The sequence below is a fragment of the Danaus plexippus genome, chromosome 8 (assembly GCF_018135715.1).
Source record: "Danaus plexippus chromosome 8, MEX_DaPlex, whole genome shotgun sequence".
Classification (NCBI taxonomy): Eukaryota; Metazoa; Arthropoda; class Insecta; order Lepidoptera; family Nymphalidae; genus Danaus; species Danaus plexippus.
The window spans coordinates 1949127-1974671 of NC_083542.1; the positions used below are offsets into that span (position 1 = coordinate 1949127).

The 25545-nt window shown below is 32.8% G+C and overlaps 2 protein-coding genes across 3 annotated transcripts in view; one reads left to right on the forward strand and one right to left on the reverse strand.

Annotated features, from left to right (window-relative positions):
- On the forward strand, positions 1–14672 carry LOC116776257 (protein I'm not dead yet-like). Of its 2 annotated transcripts, XM_032669404.2 has the most exons (15): positions 1–108; positions 209–332; positions 1493–1645; positions 3616–3731; positions 3816–3930; positions 4663–4765; positions 4979–5039; positions 5966–6091; positions 6459–6573; positions 6946–7061; positions 7129–7220; positions 13266–13358; positions 13827–14026; positions 14250–14387; positions 14497–14672. In XM_032669404.2, the coding sequence occupies exons 1-15, from the start codon at positions 32–34 to the stop codon at positions 14593–14595; spliced, it is 1728 nt and encodes a 575-aa protein (XP_032525295.1). In that variant the 5' UTR covers positions 1–31; the 3' UTR covers positions 14596–14672. The 2 variants fall into 2 exon arrangements, with proteins under 2 accessions (XP_032525295.1, XP_061377354.1); XM_061521370.1 differs by lacking the exons at positions 3616–3731; positions 3816–3930.
- The window catches only part of LOC116776266 (protein I'm not dead yet-like), a 15479-nt gene continuing 4572 nt past the window's right edge, over positions 14639–25545 (reverse strand). The window contains exons 3-16 of the mRNA XM_032669416.2: positions 25144–25279; positions 24869–25021; positions 23463–23587; positions 23283–23394; positions 23004–23094; positions 18303–18363; positions 18109–18234; positions 17699–17798; positions 17421–17530; positions 17160–17251; positions 16836–16931; positions 16095–16291; positions 15870–16022; positions 14639–14958 (exon numbers count right to left, since the gene is read on the reverse strand). Coding sequence (XP_032525307.1) covers positions 14815–14958; positions 15870–16022; positions 16095–16291; positions 16836–16931; positions 17160–17251; positions 17421–17530; positions 17699–17798; positions 18109–18234; positions 18303–18363; positions 23004–23094; positions 23283–23394; positions 23463–23587; positions 24869–25021; positions 25144–25279 — 1696 coding nt within the window. The 3' untranslated portion in view covers positions 14639–14814. The remainder of the gene's footprint in view (positions 14959–15869; positions 16023–16094; positions 16292–16835; positions 16932–17159; positions 17252–17420; positions 17531–17698; positions 17799–18108; positions 18235–18302; positions 18364–23003; positions 23095–23282; positions 23395–23462; positions 23588–24868; positions 25022–25143; positions 25280–25545) is intronic.

The window sequence follows — 25545 nt, forward strand, 5'->3', positions numbered from 1 at the left end:
TTATATTGCTTATAATCTCTTATTACTCAAAATGGCTGAATATGCAAGTGATCCTGACAATATATCTGAAAATATTGGACGAAATGAAGAGGAAGATCAGTTTTCCCCGTAAGTTAAGATTTTACATGCACCATATTACACTTTATTGTTATTTGTTGTTGAAATTAATCAATGAATTAATTAATGAATAATAAATTTTAATTTTTAGGGACGACGAACTGCTGACAATAAAAAAGAAATTTATTTATTATTTCTGCTTTCATTGGCGGGGATTAATATGTACATTTTTGCCCATTATTTTAATACCTATACAGTTATCGTTTCCGCCTAAGGTAAGTAAGTGTTTTAATGCTGTGAAAATAAAAATAATTATATTTTCTTTTTATTTTTCTTTCATTAGAAAGTAGAAACGACGAAGTATCCTTGTATCCTAATATATGTTATCGGACGCATGAACTATTTCTGCAAAAGCTTGATACAATCTTTATTTATATGATGTTTTTTTAATTATTACTCCTTAATTAAGGAACAAGTTCCCAGAAACGAAGATCTTACGATTTGAAGTTATTGACAGTCTAAACTTCAAGCAAGAAAAACATTTCGAATATAAAAAATGTAATTGGGTCCTAACATATGAAATTGGCATTTTGTAAGGTACTAACCTAAAGTCGATTTTTTCAAAATATAATATATTTATTTAATCAAAGTATATACCATTGCTATTTATGTACTTTTGCCAACTCATAGGTAGTTCATTGACCTCTTTATTAAAAAAAACCATTCGGACAGGAATCAATAAAATCATTGAAGGTGGCTTGGACTGCCCCATCAGAGTTAATTTTTTTCTTTTGCAAAAAGTTATCTGATGGGGAAAAGGGTCGTCTGTATGAACAAGGTTCGGCTAGTACGGCGGATGTCTTACACATTCTATTTGAATCACTTCTAATATGGTAACTGTCTGTTGTGCACAATTAATGGTCTAGCGTTGTGCTGATTTACCGGCTTTCAGCCTTGGTTGTTTAACAGGTAGCCTTTACGCCATGGTTTGCAGTCTGGCCTGATTTAAGAAAGTTGAAGTGAACAACACCGTTTTTTTGAGTTAATTTTCGCTTGGGGCACGATTTGGCTGGATTTGGTCAATTATCCTGTTATGTTGGTCGACTAATGTTACGTTGCAACAATCTACGAGCGTTTGTTAATTTGTTCCACTCAATTCTTCACCTTTCAAGCTTTCTCACCTCCCAATTTGCTTCAAGTGGATTAAAACAGTTTTGTCACTGTCGCCGCAGCTTTTAGCTAACTCGGTCATGGTTTTGCGCAGGGTCCGCTTCCACAACAGTCTTCAATTCGTCAATACTAACTATTGGTTCCAGCCGCCTATGGGGCTTGTTCTATTACGACAAAATGCCAACTTCATATGTAATGACCTAACATTAACTTAAGGTCAGATGTCTTATATTATAACCTTTGAAATTGATTATTCACTTTTTAGGGATATGAGATGTGTGCTTACACTCTTGAGTTGATGGCCATATTTTGGGTAACGGAATGTATTCCTCTAGCGGTCACATCTTTTCTGCCAGTAGTGATTTTCCCTCTTACCGGAATAATGAGTACAGCAGAAACTTGTGCTTGTTACATGAATGTTAGTATGATATTAATACGAAGTTCTAAAAGTTATTATCTTGGTTATTATGTTTTTTTTTTTCAACATTAAAAATGGAAATAGCAGTCCTTACTTTATAATAACATTCGTTGTTTCTGTTTAACAATCGATTTCTTCACACTAATGCAATATGGCATACCATTAAAACAATAGACTACTTCTCTCATGTCACCTGTCGTAATGTGGTTGCAAAATAACAGATGCGTTGCAAATTTTGTTTGCGTTAAAAACTTGTACACTCGACTACTGAAGGGATATTATTCCACAATCTGCTCTTGAAAAAAGGCTGTTTACTTAAAAATAAACGTTTTATACAGCACAGCTTCCGCATTATGCGAATGACATGTTACCATATGGCCTAGATTGTTAAAATTCAAAGGTGTAAATGGCAGTATATCTAGTAATTCCACTAAAAATTTTCCGTGGTTCTACAATAAGACTTGCAGAACGAACTCACGTCCTTACAAAAGTCTAAACCTTTGATAACTATATCTGACAGTTTGGGTATGTCTATTTAGTACGTCCAGGTTTTTAAAAGCTTGTGGTACCATATTTGCTCTATGATTTATGAAGTCTTATTAGTGTAGGCTCAACAAGCTAGGATATGTTCTCAATTATGTTCTTGACAGAGAAACGTATATAATATTTTTGGCGACTTGCAATATTTTATAAAATTATTAACATTATTCAGTGCGCACAGGGTCTTTTATGTGTCAATATTGTCTCTATAATAGAGTCTCTGTATATAGATACTCTTTCATCGAATCGAAATCAGTTTTTTGATAATTGGATAAATATGTATTTAGTTTTTATTTTAAGTCAGGTATTATTTAATGCGTTTTTTTTTTGAGAAGGTTCTAACGGTAGATTCAAGTTATGGTCTGGGTGCTGACTTTCATCGACGGTAACAGTTATGTACATTGAACAAAACTAAAACAAAAATTGATAGATTGTGTAGTAATCCGCTGATGCATGCTGTACGTTTTTTCCGGATTTTTTTGTCCTTGTAATAGAACTTATCTTAAAATCACGAATGAGTGGTAGCATATATTGTGCTAGGCTTATAAAATTTATTTTAATTTGTTAAATTTTGTTTTTACTTAAAAAATCACTTAAGTCATCTAGCATTGTAAAATCAGGCGGAGGAAAAATATATTAGCAAATCCAAGCTCAATTGTAATCTACAGGTCTTCGCAATTACTTTTTCATGAAAATTGTTAATGATGATTTAAGTCACTCTTCCAAACATTTATTAAAATACTTCTACTACTTTTCTTATAGTTATAATACAAGTTTCGAGCTCGCAACTATAAATATAATACCTGACTCCGAAGCTTTTGCCATTATTAATCAAGTCTCAGTGAAAATTATAATATCATAGTTGGAATTAAGATATTGATTTTTTACAGCTCTTAAGTTTAAACAAGGTCCTCAGACTACTTTTTTACTTCCTTGTAAAATTCAAATAACCAGATGTTATAAAACAAAATAAAAATTGTAAATAAAAGCATTATTAAAATAAAACACTTGGTGAACATTTTGCGCTCAATCTAAAGACTTCAAGGTTTTGCGTCTGTTTAGATTAGGGATTGAAAACACGTAATTATATAAGACACAAAAGTTGAGTATGTATATATGTGGTAGAATAACTAAAGAAATTAATAAAACTACCGTATGTAACTGACTGACCTTACACCACTTTATGCAATTTTTTTTTTTTATATTCACGATATTTTTGATTATAAAATGACTGCCATATCGCTACAAAATCTATTATAGAATTATTAAAATTTTGAGATTTTTGCCTAGATGATGTTTCTTGTGACTAAGTGAGGTTACGTGACTTATATGAAGAATAATTGTAAATTACATCGTTATATTGTAATCGAGACTCTTACTTCCTACTACAATACTTACTTTTTATATATTTGATGAAATATATTTTTCAGGATTCTATTATGATGTTCCTAGCTAGCATGTGGCTTGCATATGCTATAGAACAATCAGGATTACATATAAGATTAGCGCATCATGTCATTCGTTGTGTGGGCTATTCTCATTACAAGTAATTACATTTTCTACCTTATGTTGACCTGAAATAAGTGTTTTTCTCAATTTCGTTATAACATATCATATTTTCTCAATATAGGTTATTGTTTTCTATGTCCTTTACTACAATGTTTGTCTCGATATGGATAACAAATACCGCTGCTACAACAATGATGGTGCCCATAAATTTTGCAATACTGAAAGTTTTTGAGGATGTTAGTAATTATTAAAATTAAGTATTGTGTTCTTGTGAGTTATAGAAGTATGTATTTACAATTCCTTTTTTTTTTAACACGTATTTTAATTGTATTGTTTTTTTTTATCTTTTTTCACTTTGCGTTAAGAAAAAAAAATATTTTATAATATTATTAAATAAGTATTTTAGATATTTTTGTATAAAATTTACATACCCAAAACACGAAGCGGCAAGTTGGGTATTGAAGCTTTTAACTTTGGCCTTTCTTATATAATATTTTGAGAAATAACTTTATAACTCTGGTAGCTGAAGTTATGAAATTCTCTATGGTTAACAATGAATGAAAATGCATTTACGGATATTGTTCAATTACAGATGATAATTATATTGTATGAATTCATGTACTATTTTACTCCAAAATTAACGATTTTACACTTAAATGTGTACCCTGTAAGCTGTTTGAGGCTTGTGGAAACTATTTAAAATATCAGCAATGTTGTACATTATAAAGAACTCTTCCGGTGACGCTGTAAAAGCCGCAGGGCTAACAGTAACACAGGCTAACACATTTCAAAAAAAAAAATATAAAGAAAATAATTACATAATTTAATTCTTTGATTACTCTTTTAACATGGAGAGCTATTTATGGTTTTCGTAACTATAATATATGTTTTGTACCTAGCTCGTGTTTGTTTACGTAACAAAAGAATCATTTTTAAAAATAAATGTATCAAAATAATTATTTTTGCAGCAAAACTTGCTTCAAATTTACGACGAAGGATCTCATGGGGAGAAAGTGGCGTCAGACATTGCAACTTGCTATTTCTGTGCCGCTACTTTATCAGCAAGTATAGGTTCGTATAAAGTACTTAGAATATTTAAAAAGACTGTTATTATTAAAATGAGTAAATTTCTTATCACTACCACTATGATGTGGTATTTGTGGTGTGGTGGATTATATGTAATATGTAAAAGTTATATTAAATTAACACATATTCCATGCAATTAACAAAATATCCCATGCAGGAGAATAATTCGACAAGCTATGTATTTTTCTTTAATTTAAGGTGGAATTGGATCTTTAGTGGGAACCGCTACTAACTTGGTTTTTAAAGAATTATTTACAAGGTATTAAATTCTTCTGAAAAAATTAATAAATAAACTATTAAAGAGGTCGACTTTTGGAACTACGTAATGTAACTACGGATATTGCTGTTTGGTATCTTTTTTTAAAAAATAAAAATTTTGCTGACCTTTTTAATACGGGATCGCACAAAATTGAATGCTGTATTTCGATTGTACCAAGTGATTCCCTTAGTGAGTACAGAATTAGATCATTTTTTCAGTTATTTATTTACAGCAATACTGGATCACCTTCTCAAAGCTTAGCCCATATGTTAGACCACTCAAGTCGTTAGTGTGATCTCTGAAATGAAATTACGAAATAGGGAATTATATATATAGATGTCTATTGATAACTTATATTTGATTTTTTTTTTATTAAGATTAAGCATTTCTTTTTTTAGTAAAGTTTGTTTAACATTGAAAGTTTCAAAGACTGTCAATATTGATAATCTTTCGTTAGAGGTCTAGGGTAACTTCATTCTGATGTGAATTGATCCGCGATGATTGCATGTCAATTAAATGAATAAAAATATTTTTAAAATATTATATGCAATAAGGTAAACATTTCCCGTCACAAAATTAAATCTCGTCGAATGAAGACCTGCTTCAAAGTGTGTCAACTTTACCGTTCACCTTTCACCGTTATTATATAAAGTATTTCTTCTCTAGATCTAAAATATTTATAAAGAAATATAAAATTTTCTGTTACACCAAGAGCTTTTATTACATTATTGTAAATTTTTTCCCGACAATGAAACTTTCACCTCGTCTGTCCGTGATCACGGTTTCATAAAATAACCAAATCATCGTGTAAAAAATATACAATAATATAAAATTTTAGTAGTGTATCCAAAATCACAGTTTTATTAAGAAAACATTTATAACTAATTAAATCATTAAATAATGGAAGTTAACTTCGCAATTTTCAGACTTTACCCAGATGCTCCAGAATATTTGTCATTTCCAAAATTTTCCGCTTTTACAATACCTTTTATGGTGATAATGGAATTATTTTGTTACTTATATCTTATCATCGTCTATTTTGGATATTTGAGGTAATATTATAATTGGAATATAATTTCAATATTAAGTAAGCTTCTTTTATACTATAACGTTATCTTTGAGACTGAAGATCTCATATGAGAGATCCACCTCAGCTATGATAAATTAACGCTACAGAGTAGTGGTCCTACAAACAGATATTGTAGGCAAAAAGATTCGCATAGAAAAAGAGCATAAAAGAATAAAACTACAAATGGTTTTTTATTTATTTTTTGAAATTACTCGATAAAGCAGTTGTTAATTTAGTTATTACTATTTTTATATAAGTTGGCAGTAAAAAAAAAAGTTAAAAATTAGTTAGTATTTTTATTAATAATTGAAGAATTCCTATATTGTAATTCCTATAAGAATTAATTTCAGGCCAAAAAGTAAAGCCGCGAGGAATGCTGAAATAACAGAATCGGGAATGGAAGCAGCGAAACAAGCTGTTGAAGAAAAAATTAAAGAAATAGGTTCAGTAACTACGTGGGAAATTGTAAGTTTTGCATATTCTAAACCTTAATTGGATATTTAAAAAAAATGTATTGCAAGAAAAGTATTTTCGGCATATACTCTACGTTTTTTATTACTTTCGTTGTGAAAAACGATCTTTATGCCTATAATTATGTCTCTTAATTCCTCCTCAGGATGACACTATCGATGCCACATATCACTTATTTTTTATACAATTATTAAACTGACAATCATATATCATTACCATTTAAAGTATCATGTTTTTTTAGCGTTTTCCCTGCCTTAGCCCGCATCATATATTCTTATACACTAGTATTTTTTAATTTTAATTTATTTATATTTATAGTCTTTTACCGGAATTGTTTACATTTTCGTTGGAAATGTCTTTTTTTAGTTTGTCTTGATACTCTTTACCGGAGCAATACTGTTATTTTTTTCCCGTTCACCTCAAATCTTTGTTGGTTGGGGAGATGCTATTTCCAATTATTTTGGAATTGAAGATGTCAAATTGTAAGTACTAATTAAATGCGTTAAAATATTTTATATCTTAAATTTTAATACTTACTAATTTTTTCAGTGTCCGAGATTCAGCAGCTGCTATTTTCGTAGTGTTTTTGATGCTGCTCATTCCGTCATCACTAAAATTTTATGACAATTTTAGGGCAAAAGGTAAATTACTCTCCTTAAAGAGTTTTCATCCTTATAAAGAATAAGCACTAGGGTGGAGCGAAATTTTTTTTTCGCTTTTCGTAATTCTAAGTGTTAAAACTTTATGCTTTCTAAGCTCAAACAAGCACCTGCAAAATATTATTTACAATAAATAAGTATAGCTTCTAAATGCCCGATATTTGGTGAATGTTGTGAGTTAAAGAGAAACGTTTTACCAACTTACGATGATGTTGTCAAACATTACGAATGGACGCGGCATATTATGAAAACAAGCAAAAAAGAGCCCAGATTTTCAGAAATTGCTGATAAAATCGTACCAGAAATCGAAAGTATATGGCAAACGACATCTTTACCAATAGTTACCAGTACCAGGATTGACCAGATATTAAAAGCGTATCATAGAAGTGAAAAATTCTTTTGAAGTCGATAAAAAAAAATCTCAGCAAGCGATGGAAACTTTTATACAAAATTAAAAGTTACTTTTTTTTATATCGTCTTGCAATTGCAAGGATTTCAACTATTGCACCTGTCCAAGGGAAAAATAGTTTCCTTTTTTTTGACCAAAGGATGGCTCGTAAAATGATAATTGGCGGAGTTGATGTTGTCACTACCAAAAAAAAAAATCAAATAAATCAGGAACGGAAGTTAAAACGAAAACATTGCTCCAATTACCCTACCAGTGTAATTACGTTGAGTGTTAATTTAGACATCAGCACCTCTTCATTTTTTTCGATAACGATGAGCCTACAATAAATGAATCATCTGCCAGCAATATTAAAGCTGTCATTCCTTTAAAGAAGGGGAAAAAAGTGTCCTGCATTAATTTACCTACTGTATCGAACACATGTGATAGATAGGGAGTATCTGACAGGGCTGCTGCTACAGTTGTGTCATAAGTCCTACATGACTTTGGGTCCGAGGTAGAATTTATAGACAGAAGTAAGTTACGAAGAGAAAGAAACAAGATGAGACAGGAGTTAGTGGAACAGGTAAGTCTCAGGGATATTTCTGCACTATACTTCGATGGAAGAAAGAACAGAACTTTGAAAATTATTAAACAAGGAAAAAGAAATTACAGAAAGGTAATAGTTGGGAACATTTATCACTCATTCAGGAGCCAGAATCCACTTAGCTAGGTTACGTAGTACCGCAAGTTGAAAAGAATTGTATTTCTATAAAATCATTTTTTGAACAGCATAGTGTTTCCTGAAATACACTTATGGCAATTGGTTGTGATGGAACTAATGTCAATACTGGGAAGAATGGGGATTTTATAAGGCTTCTCGAAAAACAGCTGAGTAAACCACTTCAGTGGATAATTTGTTTACTTCATATAAATGAGTTGCTTCTACGACATTTATTTTTTCATCTTGATGGTTTAACTTCAGGACTCAAGTCTTTCTATGGTCCATTAGGTAAAGCAGTAAAGAATTGTGAAGCATTTCCTTTAGTAAAATTTCAAAAAATTGAAGGGGATTTGCTACCGAAAATGACCAATGATCGGAGTACAGACCAAAAGTCCTTACATAGAATTATTACATTAGTTATTACAGGCACTTTTGCTGATGACTTAGGACACAAGTCACAAGGAAAATTTTTGCATTTTTTGATTTTTGCATCTTCATGTCGCAACCGGAAACCCGACATCTGCCTTGATTACTTTAGCTACGTTTATTATAAAATATCCTGGTTTTCAATAAAGAATAATCCATCGTGTAAAGATGGTACCCGTCATTTATTCAAAATTATATCTTCGTCATCGTACTTGTCAGAAAATTTGAAATCCATAGTAGATACTGTAATTCAAAGGAATGGTTATTTCGCGCATGCCGATAATTTATTATTAGCTATGATAACCGATGAACGAAAACACATTCGTGATCTGGCTGCCCGGCATATTTTGAAGGCTCGTAGCAGCAACCATACAAAATCTAAGGATTTTTGATAGACCAGAAATTTATTTTAATTCGTCAAATTATTTCGACATGATAGACTGGCAAAAAGAAAACTGATCCACCAATTTTTAAAACGTCAACACTGACAATATCTAATATTCTTCAGTCTGGTGGTGAGAATCAGATTAAATTTTTGCGTCTTCGGTGTCATACGCAGGTAGTAGAACGAGCCGTGAAGATTACAACAGACGCAGCTATTTCTCAATGTACTAAAAATCGCGATTAGTTGCCATAAAAGCAAAATTGGAATCAAGAGACAAAATGTCTAAATTCGATACAAAATGTCATTTAAGCCAAATTAAAGGTGTTTTAACTTGTATATTTTGTATGTAACTTTCATATTTTTGAAATCATTACATTATTACTTGTGTGATCATTACATTGTGTATTTTTTGCGCCTATTGACCTTTAATATCTATTAAATATAGATATGAGAAAAGGAGTATTTTTAAGAATTTCAAAAGTTTAATGCGGTTTCGGAGGTAGAAAATATATTTTAATTCTTATGAAAATTGGCATACTTTTATGTTTTTACATAAAGCATAAATAAACATATTTCTATACAGTTCATTTCAATAGAATTTGGAAATCTTGTAAACCTTGCAATTGGTCACGATTACTCCGTTCTTACGTACAATTGAATAACAGTCCTAATAATAATTACATCTCAATAAACCCACCACTGTTTTTAACAATCTTTTCATCATCAATAAATTGTGTATACATGTTTATTTTATAAAATAATTTTGAATACGAAAATTTATTGCGTTTGTCAAATTGACACGATCATGTTTTACTTATCAAAGTCAATTATCTTTTAAAAGTGATAGAGCAAGAGCCCACGACGGCCAGACCTTCGTTATTGTATAAAAGTTGAAAGTTTCTCTGTACGTGTCTGCTATACAGATAAGAACGACCAGCGTTTATAGAGTTTGGGTTGTGATTACCTGGGCAGGTAACAGGTAGTAAAGGTGTATAAAATAATACTTAAAATTTATTAAAGTATGACACACAATTTTTTTATATTTCCTTAGAATAACTTTAGAAATCTCGTCATCTATTGTGGGACACTTATGACAATTGCTACCCCCTGCCAGACACACCTAAACTTTAATAAATTACAATTAAACTTTCTTTATAGTATAAAAGCAAATTTTTATATATGTTACTTAGGGATCTATAAAAAGATGTTACCTCAATAACCGGTCAGTTTTCGTGGTTTTTACATCTTGCCAGATACATGGAAAGTATATAGTTTTTTTCCCCGACTTCGTCTGCGTTACTTTCAAAATTAGAAATGTATAGCTGACCGGTCGAACTCTGTTCCTACTCAACGTAGTAAATAAGAAGATTTTGAATTTTTTCATTTAATTACTTTTTTTCGATCTTTGAAAAGTATCCTTTACCTGGTTCTAAACTATTTCTCTACCAATTTTCAGCAAAACCCGTAAAGCCGATCTTGAGTTATAATTAGTGTAACTAACACGATTTTCTTTTTATATATAAAGATATTTATAATCATTATTATTTGAACTTTAACCAAGTCACAAATATTAAAAAGATCTGATTATACCAAACACTATAATTTATTCAACAGGCTGTGATTAAAATCAGCTTAAACTGAGAAGTAAAATTGCATTTTTTTTTCTGATATTTAGCAGGTTTAACTAAATATAGATACGGCTAAAAAGTACAAACCCTATTGTGACAGACAATGCGAGTATTGACCGCTATCCAAGAGTACCTTACATCCCACCAGCAAATACTTAGCAGTTCCAACAGCCTTCCCACAGATAGAGCAAGTTTTTTATTACTTTACCCCTTCTTACTAAATTACTCTGATCTGGGAGAGAGTCAGTTAGAAGGCATTGAGATAAAATTTTAGCAATGCTGGCGACCAATCATTTATTAAGTTGCGCCATGTAAGTGCTATTGGGAAGCAAAAATCTACTATTTGTAGCCACTCGTTCTGTATTTCAAACACATTACAAAAAGCTCACTAATAAATAAAATATATATACGTATTTATAAGTCTTTATGATAATTACAAAGTATTTGTATATAAATACTTTAAAATAACAAATAAGATTAGTATCTTTCACATCACAAGGGCATAGACAAGTCTTTCAATATCAGCTGATCTCGTTTGTTTACAAGATTGCTAAATTCTATTGAAATGATCAATACAGTTTTCTGATGATGAAAAGATAGTTAAAAACATGGGCGCGTTCATTGAGATGTAATTATTATCAGGACTGACATTCAATTGTACGTAAGAACGGAGTAATCGTGGTCGATTGCTTTGTTTACAAGATTACGAATTCTATTGAAATGAACTATAGGAACGTAAACATTAAAAAAAAAATTCGTCATATATGTCGGCGTTAATGATAAAAATGTATTAATTAAAACAAAATCAATTATCACTCAATTGATTTGTAAATCTCGGCGTTTATTATTCGAAAGAAGTCAAATGATTTATGAATTAAATATTTTTGCGTTAATGATTAAAATTCGAAATAAATTCATAATTAGTCAATTAATTTGTAAATAAAATCAAATTAATATCAAAATTACTTTTCATTGTCAATAATAATTTTAGTTTTATTTATAAGTAAAACGACTCGGACTTCATCCACCAATCAGTGAATCAGGTGAGTTGTGAAGGGAGGGGACGGCTCCTATATAAGCAGGGCTAATCGTCGATGAGCCGGTGGCCGGTGTTGGAAGTGCATCGCATGCACAGGCCCAACAAAAAACCATTCGACATGGTTTTAGTCCACTTATCGCTTACCCCGGAAGGTAAGGAAATCTACAACATTATATCCATTTGCCGATAGTCGGGCATGGAAATCGAGCCCCCGAGAAACCGCGGCGCCCCGGGGCAATGCCACCGATGCCAACTATATGGCCATTCGCAGAGGTTCTGCTACGCACGCCCGAGCTGCGTAAAGTGCCTAGGCGACCATGGCACATCCGACTGCAGCAGGGTCGGGCTTACGGAGGAGCCACCTAGCTGCGTCTTGTGCGGCCAGCAAGGTCATCCCGCGAACTTTCGCGGATGTCCCAAAGCGCCGTACTGGGCGAAAGCTGGGCGGAAACCCAATAAAGCCCAGGAGCCGGCTCCCATCCCTGCTGCTCCTCCTGCAAAAAACGCCTGGCATAGGCCTAGCATTATTAACGAACCGACAGCAACCCAGGCCCCTAAGGCACCCATGACCCCTCAGGCAACCCAGGCCCCTAAGGCAACACAGGCCCCTCAGGCACCCGCGCACATACCGGCAACCGGCCTCGCAGCTGACTTGCAGTTAGTCTGTAACTTCGCGAGTCTTACAGACCCCGCGGAGGTGCAGACGTTCGCAGCCAAGCTGAGGGCCTCCGATGGCAATCCTCAGGCCCGCATGCTGGCAATGTGCCAGCACGCGGGCATGTTGAGTGCCATGGGAGCGTTCAAAGCCAATGGCAATTAGTACCTACGATTAGGCGTCCCAGACACCCCTCCTAGACTCTGACAGTAAACATATGACCGACAGTACAGACATAAAAGTCCTCAAGACACACAAGACAACATGACACAAACACACCGCCTTCGCCGGCGAAGACGTGGTCCTGTTCCTAACACGTCGCTCCGGCGTTCTGCCGTCGGGGGACGTCATGTATTCCAATATCCGATTCATCCTCCACTACAACGACGTCCAAAGCCGAGGTCCGGCCTCTTAGAGGCACCCTTGGGACGGGCGTATCCCTCCGTCGGGCCCTTCGGGCCCGAATTAAACGGGTAGGTCCCATCGGGCCGCCCACCCCTCCCGGTGACGCTGTAAAAGCCAATAGGGCTAACAGCTACTGTCAACTCGAAAAAAAAAAATGAGCCGGTGGTGGTTCGGCAGCTGTCCTGTTCACAACTCATTATTGTGGTCAAACGGATCCGCCTGAATCGCCTACCTGTTTTGATGATACTTATTTAATAAGTATTATAAAATGGAGGATAATTCTTACAACCTTCAGAGCCACCTAGCTCGACCATACTTCAATCGTGAGCCGACATATATTTATGCTCTACCCTAATAAAAACATTTTATTTTTATTTTAGCATATGAAGATTTTCCGGACAAACAATTACCATCAGTACTTCTTTGGGATAAAATGAATGAAGTAATGCCTTACAGTTTTATGTTTTTGTTAGGCAAGTATAGTTTCATATTATTTTCACGAAGAAAAACCTACTTTATTAAAATCACCTACCGCTTATTAACGTCATTTTATTTCCATGAGAGTTTTGAAAATGAATTAAAAAAATAGTGTGTGGAGTCCGTTCGTGTGGAAGAAGTGAAACTTCGTAATGTGGAAATGAATATGTAAATGGGTTGAAATACAAAGATTATTAACATTGCTTTAATTAATAGTTCATGTTCAATTGATTCATATTCAATTGATGCTATAATTCACTCATTTACTCTCGCTCCGACTTTTCTTTTCCCTCCCCAGGAGCCTTAAACCTTTAACACGACGTTGTTGAAAGCCTTATTAGAAGTTTCACTTCAAGTACTACCTTCGTAAGCCATCAGGAGGTTCAAAAAGATGCATAACTAAAATAGGAGGCACCTATAAATCAGTGACAAAATATCATACTGATGTGTTTTTCCTCTCATAGGTGGTGGTTTCGCTCTTTCTAAAGCTGCAAAAAGTGACTATACCGATCTCAATGGAAAAATAGGAAATATTCTCAAGAACTTTAAATATCTGCCGAATCCATTAGTACTTTTGTTAATAATTATCGTAACTGTATTCATAACAAACTTTGCTTCAAATGTTGCAGTTTGTAATGTTATAGTTCCGATTGCAATGCAGTTGGTAAGTTACATTTCGGCAAATATCTACATTACTTATTGAAAGATTAAACTTTTGCAAACTAGAGTTCATGAATTAGAACAAAACGGAAAAAATATATTTTATATCGATCATTAATAATAACTTCTGTACTGTAATACTTTATAGAAGATAAGAATATATATATATATATATATATATATATAATACATAATATAAAGAATATATTACATTTTTAAAATTGTAGGCGAGGGAAATTAATAGAAGTCCGCTTTGGTACAACCTTGCCGCTGGTTTATCTTCATCTTATGCATTTTGCGTACCCGTTGGGACGCCAGGGAATCTCATAGTTCAAGGAGCGGCCAATATACCAAGTTCAAAAATGGTGAGACTAGGAAATTTTCTTAATCTCCATTGTGTATTGTTACTAATCATACATAAACGTTAACTGAACTTAATTGACCTAAAATACCAAATCACGAACATTCTTTCAGATAAAGGCCGGTATTGGAGTTACGTTTTCCAGTATCTTTGTAACATGGTTAGCCGTTTGTTTTTGGGCTCCAATTATATGGCCTGACTTATCTACATGATGTTTGTAAATTAACAATCGTTGTAAAATTAAATTTTAATATATCCATATAAAATGGTTAACAAAAACAGTTTATTATTTTCAAATAATCCTATTAGACAATATTATTTTCACAAAACTAAGGGCTTTTAACTTCTAAGCAACTAAATATCATATTGGGTAAGTAATTAAATATATCTTATATTAAATTCAAGATCTATTCATCGGATCGGATTACGGACTAGGTTTCAGTTGTTTGTTGCGTTCCAATTGTGAAAACGGGTATGCCTTTATCTTCCGGATCAAAAATAATTGGAGCGTAAAAGCACAAAGCAAGCCATAAAATAATCAGGCAAATAATAGCACTGCCAATCCCATATTTCACCTGAAAAAGAAATTATCAAAATGCTAGACTTATTTTAAAGTAAAAATCATATGTGTGGAGTTATAAATAGCAATTTAAGTTATTCTGTGTACTTTAGTATTTAAGTTTCACTTTTATTACTGTAAGGGTTGGGGTATCATAAATGATGGGATTAAAGCTTTGGGCATTTTGGGCATACTGTGTTGAGACGTGGGCTGAAATGTGCAATATGTTTTGTGAATCGTTGAAATAAGTAAAATAGTTAAAAGATCTCTTAAGATAGCGTGGGAATGGAATGTGTATTGTTTATATACTTAAGAACAATGTGTATTGTTCTTGTAATTAAGTCAGTACAAGCGGGGTGAGAGCCAGGTAGAAAAATAAGCTACTTGTACTTAGAGTTAAGTTAGTTGGTTAGTTCTAGCCGAGACTTGATGCAAGGTCAATCATCTCTTGAGAAACCGATGAATAAACGAACATCTATATTATAACCATTGACCTGGGATTTCATAAATAAGATATACTACATCCTATATCCTACAAGTATCAATCCAACATCCTATATCCTACAAGTATCAATCCAACATCCTATATCCTACAAGTATCAATCCAACATCCTATATCCTACAAGTATCAATCCAACATCCTATATCCTACAAGTATCAATCCAACATCCTATATCCTACAAGTATCAATCCAACATCCTGCCGATACTACATATATTTCTTTTTTATTCATCGACTACAAAAAATTACCGATGGAATTTCTGGTCATTAATTTTTTTTATCTGAAATTACTCTAAAGTTAACTTTATGTAGACTTTTACTAAACTAAACTAATCTAAATTAAATACTCGTCTTTTGTAAACCTACTTATTTTGTTTTAAAATTCTTGTGTGCCAATATGTAAGTTATGTTATAGTATGTATTTACCATTTTCTTCAGAGGTACCTTCCCTGTATGATGGCAAAAATATGCGGGAGTGAAATAGAATGGGCTAACAAAACCAAATGATGTTCCAATGCCAACCCCTAATGTCCCCAGATACAATCGTTTTTTCCATACTTCTGATACACCTTCTCCTGCCTTCAAGTAAATACTTAAATTTCTTAATTTCCCAATTTTCACTTTATAATATTTAAGTTACAAAAAACTGACCATATTTAATACAAACGGCAAAAATGTGCAACAAGCAGCTATGCCAGTCATAATGTTCGCTAGTAAAACTGATATCAAGCAGACAATAAAAATTGAAGTGTTCCATGATTTATTTGTTATAAATGTGCCGTAGTCCGAAGTCACTGCTTTTGTAAGATCGGTCGTTTTAATTGCTGTGTTTAATGCCACACCACCACCTAAAAAAAATCTCATTATTTATGTTACTTAAGTATTTTTCATCGAGAATTATAGTTGAAAAGCAATAATAAGTCTCAAGATATAATTCAATAACATCCTAATTAACTGTTATACTTATAAGCTAAACAGAGTTTCTAGGTAATCATAATAGCTAAATTTTTGATATCTTATTTATCATAATCCTCTTCTCTGCTTTAAACTTGTAATAGTTAAATATCAAAAACCAATTACAAATGTGTGGTGTGTAATATTACATATTAATCACATCTTTCTGGTCCTTCTGGATAACATTAGCAAGCAACAAGCCATACTGACTAGCACACACTGATGTTTAGTTCTGTTTCTATGTTATTTTTTTCACAATGTCCACTGAACGTAGACAGTTGTGTCAATTGTTTGATATACTTTGACTCATTTAAAATCTAACCAAATTGTGTACTAAAATTGCTCATTATAATAACGTTTATGTGTCAAGTATTTATGGTAATATATTCTAAATAATAATATTTACTTTCCTTGATTTGTTAGTAAAAAATAAATTACCCAATAGTATAATGTAGCCATAGTATGTATTTTTGTCGACAAACTTCCACCACAAAATAGCAGACTCGGGCTTTACATTACCTAAGTCAGATTTTTCTGAAAAAATATAGAAGCGTAAAAATTATTCAAAAATATTAACGGAGCGCTTATAGTTGGTGCATTAATAAAGTTATTTATGATATTTTCCAAATATCTAAACGAGTCGTACTTGTGAATTCCAAATTCCAAATTTTTAAACGAAATGTTACAAAAACCAGAATTCACAGATTGATTGAAACCATGAAGGTAAAAATTTATTGTGATATTTTATATGCATATACCTACTTTGAGCATTTATGTATTTTAAAATGTTATGCGATCGCGGCAAAATGCTAAGGGCCACCAAAAACAAACAAGCAACGGTAGCATCTTTGATCCTGTAAAATTTAATAATATTTCATTTAAATGGGAATTGTTAACAGTCTGCTGTAATCAATAAAATGTATAAAATACACGCCCTAATGTTTATCTTCTTAATCTGTAAGGAATAAATGTGTAAATATGTATGTACATATATATGCAAAAAAATATTTCTTTGAACATTACTTTGGTGCTCCAGGCATGTCGCTATTGTAAGTCGCCCAACCGATGTTTAACCATTCACTCCATCGAAATAAACATACCACCAAAAAAAATAGGTAAAAAAATACAGTTTCCTACAAAAACAACAATATTATTCATTAGATGATTTTTTCTATATTAATTCAATTTATAGTTTAAAATATATGAACAAATGGATTTCAATCTTAGTTAAATTAATGTATATTTTTCGATTTTTATACTTGATATTATTAAATCTTATTTAATAGATTGTGTCAAAATACCATTTCAAAACAGCTTCTGGGTGGCAAGGCATTTTGTTGTTTTACTAGAAAATTTCTCATTTCTGTCATGCTGTTTGCACTCATCGCTTTACCAATTACACTAAAATAATATTTTATATCAATATAAAGCCATTTCTTGATTTATTCGTATATTCAAGAATCAATAGTAAACTTTCTACGCGATAACGATATTATAAATCAACTATGTTGGTGAACTTAAAAATGAAAAAAAAAATCTTATTATTTTACATAGTATTCTTTCATTTGTGACTAGTTTTTGGCTGGACGAATAAGAAACTATAAGAATTCCAGTGTTAAAAAATCTCTTGACGTAAAATAAAAGGTGGTTCACTCACATCGGATGAAAAATATAAATATTTGATATAGTTTAAGTGTAAACGAGTACTTGCCAATTAATAAGCATCATGTGGTACAAAAAGTTGAAAATGAACATAAGAAATGCCACAGGAAAGGCAAAACATGTATATCCCAAATAGTTAAAAATATCTGCATACTCCTCGCTCCCACCCACATTTCTGTTAGAACATATTTGGTTTAATAAAAACTCTCTTCAAATTATCATGATATTAATAATAATACTTACGAAGACCAAATGGCTCTCATAGCTATAGGGGTCAAAGCTGCATGGATGATGGTGATGCTTCCTAAGTGGCATGCAATGAAATTCTATAAAATATATGCGAGATCATAGATGTGAAAGTATTAGGCCTAAGATATCATAGATATTTTTTATGAAATACATTACAATTAAACATTTATCAACCTTGGACCTAATGTACACTACACAGTACATCAGGTCCTTATCTAAGAAAGTACGTACCTAAAAAAGAAAAAGGTACTATAGCCTTAGCACTAATGTTAGTCAACTTAGCAGTTTAAGGGGTTCATCATATTAGGTTTGTTACGGGTGAAAAAATTTCTACAAAGGGATTATTGGAGGCAAACATCCGCGGATCCAGATTTGTGTATTGTTTTTGAAAATATTCCAATTTCAAGTCAAATTTGCTCAGTTGTAATTTAACTGCGTTTGACATGTAATAGAATTTTTTTTAAAGACAGTTCATTTTTTATGTGGATTCTTATTCTGTTGACTGTTTATAAATAAATGGAAATCATTTCAATATAACATTTTTTTATTATATTTAGGAGCGCGGCGGCGCGGGTTCTAAACCTGGCAAGTACCAATGTGATCTTTTTCAAGTCATATGTACTTTCTAAGAGTATTTAGACACTACTGGCTGGAACAAGCCTCGGGGTCAAAATAGCCCCCAAAAAAGTGCTGTTGCAGAAGGCAATGGGAAACCACTGCAACTATCTTTCCATAAAAGTCATCATGTATACGGATCACTGATACGTGATGACCACGACGAGTCTGCAAAGCCTATTGCGACGATGAAGAAAAAATAATATATTTAATCGTACTTTGAGATCAAAGCTTAATTCTAATTTAAGTCTAGAGTAGGTTTTGTAATAATAGAATTAAATTTAATAATCCAAATAAAAAATTGGTGCATTATACTTTATAAACAGGTATTTTTGCTACATTCTCAGCCTCCAACCTGTTCCCAACCTTTTCCAAAATAAGTTAACCCAACTCCACTAAATAGTTGTTCGCTGGGAACACTAGCCAGTGATGAATATCTGCGTGCAGTTTTGAAAAGAATTTTAATTTTACCCTGATTAACTTTCTAACAATTAAGTTTGATTTTATACCTATATGAAAAGTTTGATTTTATACCTATATGAACCCCTTAAAGGAAGAGGTAAACATGTAAACAAAACTCATTCCGTCATAATTATTTAAAAACGCTCAGCTGGTTACAAATGCATTATATAAGTGAATAGACAAGACGAAACTTCTCATCATTCCATGAATTTCCCGTGAGGTTGCCGAGTCCATAGCGATGCAGGAAAAGGAGTTCCTATAGTACCTGAGACTTGCGATCCAGGTGTAGGATTAAGAGGCCCCTATCTAATGCGCGTTAAACGCTCACCACCGTCCAAGCTTCTCTCTCTACCCAACCAAATTTAAAATAAACCTACTAGGGCTGCCTTCGGAGTATTCGGAGTATTCCAAGAATGAATTGATGTTAGTTCTGAGCCTACCAGTCTTTTAGAGGTTGTAGAGAGATTTAGCTATTTAACCTCTCGCTCTCACTTTTACCGCGAACAAATCTACGACGAACCTATTCCTAATGACTTCGTTAGTGAGTTCGTAATACTTATTGACCTTGATAGCATGGTCTTTGGTTATGTTGGTTTCCGAAGGAACCGTAAGCTGTATGAACACAACGTGCTTTAAATATGTCTAGTTCGCCATTACCTAAATATGTCTGGTCTGGAGGCCGACGCATACGTATTCTCTGGGAATTGTATTGGTTCGCATATATGTATATAATTCCGACAAAATGGTGAGAAATAAAAAGCGTAGGTGAGTGTCAACGTTTTTTCTTTTGTAAGATGTATTCCACTAGTTCGAGAGTTGTGCTTTTAAGAGACTGTGCGATTAAAACTCAAAAATATCACAGATTCCCAAACACCATCTAAGAGTCCAGATGTATTCTATGGATGCTTCTTTTTCAAAATATTGTCGGTCAATCTGGAGTATATGGTTAAGTTAGATGTTTCTTCAACTGATAAATTCAAGAGGAGCGTAAACTGATAATAACTTATGACAAGTTCGATTCCTAAACTTGAATTAAAATTAAAATTTTAAAATTACTCCGCCTGTTAAGCTTCATTATCAAATCCGACACAATTTCCTTCAAGATGACCACATTGTATAAGGAATTCTTCATTGATGTAAATAAAATGTTTCTTTCAAATTAGTCAGGTTTGAATGACCTGAAAATATCCTCCAACGCGTTAGAAAGCATATTTTCAAAGATAACATCTCCTTGTATTATTCCTTAATATTTATATTAAGAAATATTCCCTGTGTTTGTATGCCTAGGTGAACGTCATGGAACTGTTATAGAAATGTCTAAACCCTTGAATGTTTTGCATGTCAATAAAGCAACATTGTTTACTCTAATCCAGGTGTCAATAGAGTGGAAAACTTTTTTTTATCATACAAAGCAAAGAAGCTTTTTTTATTCTTCTGTCTTTCACATAATTTTAGAGGGTTTAAATTTAAGGGTAAGGTGATTTGTAATAACTCTGAAGAAAAACTTTTAGAAATGGTTGAAGACGTCGGTAGTTCTTCAATACGACAAAAAAAAGTATCACCACATTTGTACTTCAAATCTCGGTTGTAATATAATTGCCGACAAGGGCAATAAAGTATCTTGTTATCTTATTCTTTTCTCTTTTAAAACCGTAGTGGCTTTGAGTTAGATGAGATCTTTTGTTTTTTCTTTTTTATGCTAAAGTTTTGCGGATGCGTTGCTACCTTTGATAGAAAAAGAGGGAGAGGGAAGAGTGGGAAAGGGGAAAGGGTAGGAATTTGTGGGAACAGGAAAAGGACAATCGCTTTCACACATCGGACAAAATACTGCCATTAAAGGCTACTCATGCCAATCTTCTGTGAGAGGGTGGTACTTTCCCGGCTGGGCCAGCCCATGTTCGAGCTGCAGTAATTTGACCACACCTAAACTACCACCTTAATACTATCGTAATTATATCCTCTCAGATACACTGGGATACTCGGAGCCATGTCACTAGCAATTTGTCTGGGAGAGATTCCATCTCGCTCATATCAACGTCAGAAAGCTGTCGTCTTAGAACGTAAGTGGAGGTGTTTGAGAGAAATATAAATACGCGGCGGTGGCTACTATATACAAAAGGCGTTAAATACAAGGAGGCGGCATTTCAAACTTTAAATACCGAAAATCCCGGAATATGATGGGCTTACCAATACCACGTCCGTTGAGGCGTTCCCGCGAAATAGAAATTAATTAAAAATAGTCCTTGCACTCCACGGAAGTTTACTAGGATCTGCCTCTGGTAATTCTAAGCGCCAAAGTCGGTAATTCTAAGCCCCAAAGTCGATTTGCATTCTTTGTATACCACCACTTAGGCCTTGAGGGCACTCATAAAAATCGTAATATACCTTTCTCCAGATCTTTTTACTATTTTCTTCGTCTCCATCAAAGTGTGCGGTTGTAGTAGCATACACTTGAATAACCTTAAGGGACTATCTTTTGCTCACCTATTGTAATGTATACTACTCTATTGAACACACTAACAATAATCTGACACCACCATATCTTAAAGACTCAAGGTTTTTCTGCCGGAGATTTTATTATATGTAACTAGATGTAGTTATTTTTGGACACCCTGTTCTTGCTCAGCAGCCCTTATATAATAAACAATTCCATATCTAGGAGTAGTCTGACTACCTGGAGAGTTTATTGGAGAATAAAGAACCAGTCACCGCGCTAGGCAGATGGGTGAGGAATAGTATTTACTGGATCCTTTCTTTGATGGCATTGCTGGACGTTAGGTTTGATATTTGCTAGTTTATATGGATATGCCTCCACAAAATTGGTTGCCAGAAATGAACCGTGACAAAATGAGGAGAACGATAAAGGCTGTAAGTAAACAGTTGATTCACCTATATATTATTTTTTAATGTTTAGATCGATACAAACTTTTAGAATTATTAACGTAATCTAGAATTAGTTTTGCCGTTAGGGTTTAGCCGAACCGTGACTTTTTTTATTTAATAAATAGTCTTTTATTCCGAGTATTTTCTTACTGAAATCCCCAAGATTTAATTAATAACGTTTTCAAACAAACGTAACCATCTGATACAAAAAAATGACTATAGAAAGCCATTGGTAGACATCAGGACTGACCTGCGATAAATCAGAACAATCACGGTAATACCTAATAATGTTAGAAAAGAAGACGCCGCAATCACAATTTTTTTTTAAGCTGCGTAAGTATAACTTCTTATTTTTAAGCATATGCTTTAAGGTTGCGAACGGGTGGTGAAAAAAGGAGGTTGATGCTACCTCACACGATCGCAAATTTACTAAATAAAAAAACTATTTTCTTTCCCTTCCTTACATTATAAAATTGCAATTCAACTCAACCTATTTATAGGGTGAGCGAAATGGGCTCTCATATTATTGTAGAACTCGAGAGCTTTTTCTATTACACGTTTAGTGAAAAATTATCACGCTTATAGAATTTCGGTAACATAGTCATTAAAATTAATACCTCGATGTGTTCTGTCAAAAAATAAAAGTTTATAAGTATTAAAAGAACTTTCATCTATTGAATCGTTATAGATACTCATTATATATAGTATTATTATCCTACCAACAGCTATTCTTACCTATTGATGCAGAAGTTTGAACAGCGTTTAGGATAATAAATCTCATTTCATCGTAGTTTGGCTCTTCTTTTCTATTTTTTGAAGTCAAAGACTGTAAAGTATGAAAAACAATTAGATGACCGTGGTGGGCTTTAAAAATTTATATTTTTTTGCTAATTAAACTTTTTATGATAAAAATGGCACGAAGAAGTTTCATAAATCTTTAAAAATAAAAAACTTAAATATATTTAGACAAGCTCGTTAATAGGTAAACACAACAATTGATGGTAAAATATTTACCTGCAAATTCGTTAAAGCTGGCGTCAAAAATTGAATTATAGTTGATGACGTAATTAGTCTGTTAGAAAACATGGAAAGAAAAAATGCCGCCGTGCAAGCTTTAAATATGAGTCTGAAAACAGAAAATATTTTTAGAAACATGAAAAAAGGAAACAAACAGTGATATATCAAATCTGTAACCTTTTTCCTGCAAATTGACAGTTGTCTCCAGAACATAACAGCCATAATATAATTCGACGATCAAAGCCGGAGGAATTCAATAACATTTGCAGCATTCCGGCAACAACAAATAAACAAATACTATCCTAAAAGTATTTTTAATATAAAAAATAAAAAATCTTTCTTTAGAAACTTGGTCACTGTTTTTTTTTTCAGTGTTTAACAATGAAAATTATGTGGTTAGATATGATTTAAATTTACTACCAATATTAGATCCATCCAAAAAAAATCAAGCGCAAAAATATTTAACTCAATAAAAAGATAAAAATCGTAGTATTATTAAAATCTGTACATGCACACTTTTTTTGTAAAATTAAGGTATTTGCAAATTTTTTATCTAGCGGATGATATGAATAAGTCTAAACTAAACCTATTAAAATTTGATTGTGGAAGGTACGGAGAAAGCACCAAATTGAGTCGATACATGTCTGATCACATTGGTAAAATTACACATGTCTGCGAGTCAACTTCGTATATTTTTCAAAGTCCAGATCACACAAAACATTCAGCTATCCCCTAGTAGGTAACTTAAGGAATAGAAGAGATCAAAAATCGTCTGGCGAGTAGATAGGTATGGTTACTAGGAATAACAACGTCCATATGATGTTCTTTTAAAGTCCTCGATGGCGTGAAACTCATTCACTGAAAATTTTGGTTCCTTTCTTCATAATAAGTAAATCCAAAAAAAATACCTTGAGACTCTCAAACGCGCTCTTCGATATATTAATAACCACGCTATAGTCAATGAATCTAGAAGCAAGGAGACCTGTTCCATTGTCAATAAAACGTTTTGAATTGTGTGGTACTGAATTAGGTATACCTCTATATATTGTATGTTTGTCGTGAAATATCAACGAAATCGAGAGAAAATATTTGATGATACCGAGTATCGTAAGTCGATGCCTTTGCAGATTAATTATCTTGATAATTGTTAGCCAACTCTAACGTAAATCCCTAACGAGCAGGTGACTCGAAGACATAGGGCTATCGGTAGTTGTCGTCACCGTCACCAGTGTTTTACAAGTTCCCAAAATAACAAGGATGAAAATTTTTGCTTGACTTGATTTCAAATTTTTAGTAGTTTCAGCCAAGCGGGAACTTCCTGTCTAAAGTTAGATCTCAAGCGACAATTATTCCATGTTCTAATGACTATGGATTAAATGGTAATTTAGGGCAAATTTTCGATAATTTAATTTTAGAGATAAGCTTCGTTTTTGAACAAAAAGCGAAGCTGTTATACATTTCGGCGTCGAAAGCTTTATAAAATGAACGTTATAAGTGGTTTTTGTTAAAAATACTTAATTTTATTTTTTTGCCTTCCATATTGTATCGTAATTTCAAATTATACCATAATTATAATAACTCACATTAAAATAGCTTCCTGCCACTTTCACTGTATCAAGTACTCCGAACATGGGTAACATAAATAAAGGTATGAAACCGGCAGCAGGAGCTGCCATTGGTTGCATTAGCATAAACCAAAACATCAAAATCCAGATACATCTCACTGTAATATCATGCTGTAATAGGCGTAAATTATCTATATTATTTCTATGGTGGTAAATTATCTATATTATTTCTATGGTGGTAAATTATCTATATTATTTCAGATATAGAAGAATATGTGTATTAAAAAACTTACTCTTCCTTTTGACGGCTGCCATGTCAAGAGCAAAAGAGGAACTAAGACACCCAGTAGTCCTCTAAAATGAACTCTAAAAATATTCTTAATTCTTGGTGCAAAACCAACTACTGGTGTTCGGGGATCTTTTTGTGGTCTGGTAAAAATAATAAGTTTAAATGCTGTCAAATTAAATGTACTCTTAATATATACTAATAGCCTTTAATAAATGTATTTGGTTTTATTTATATACATATTTATAATTTTATTTTGGAAAACATATAGCAAATCAAAAAAAGTTACATACAAAAAAAATTACAGTTATTAATAAGTGTTCGTTCAATAATATCAAAAATGTTACAATATGTGTCATATGGGCTTAAAAACAATGTATAGATCAGTATGGTTGAAAATTTCAATATA

Bases quoted from the DNA above. Each gene is read 5' to 3' on its own strand.
- LOC116776257 (XM_032669404.2), top strand. From the start codon at position 32: ATGGCTGAATATGCAAGTGATCCTGACAATATATCTGAAAATATTGGA. The intron at 109-208 runs GTAAGTTAAGAT...TTTAATTTTTAG, and splicing joins GAGGAAGATCAGTTTTCCCC to GGACGACGAACTGCTGACAA. The intron at 6,092-6,458 runs GTAATATTATAA...AATTAATTTCAG, and splicing joins GTCTATTTTGGATATTTGAG to GCCAAAAAGTAAAGCCGCGA.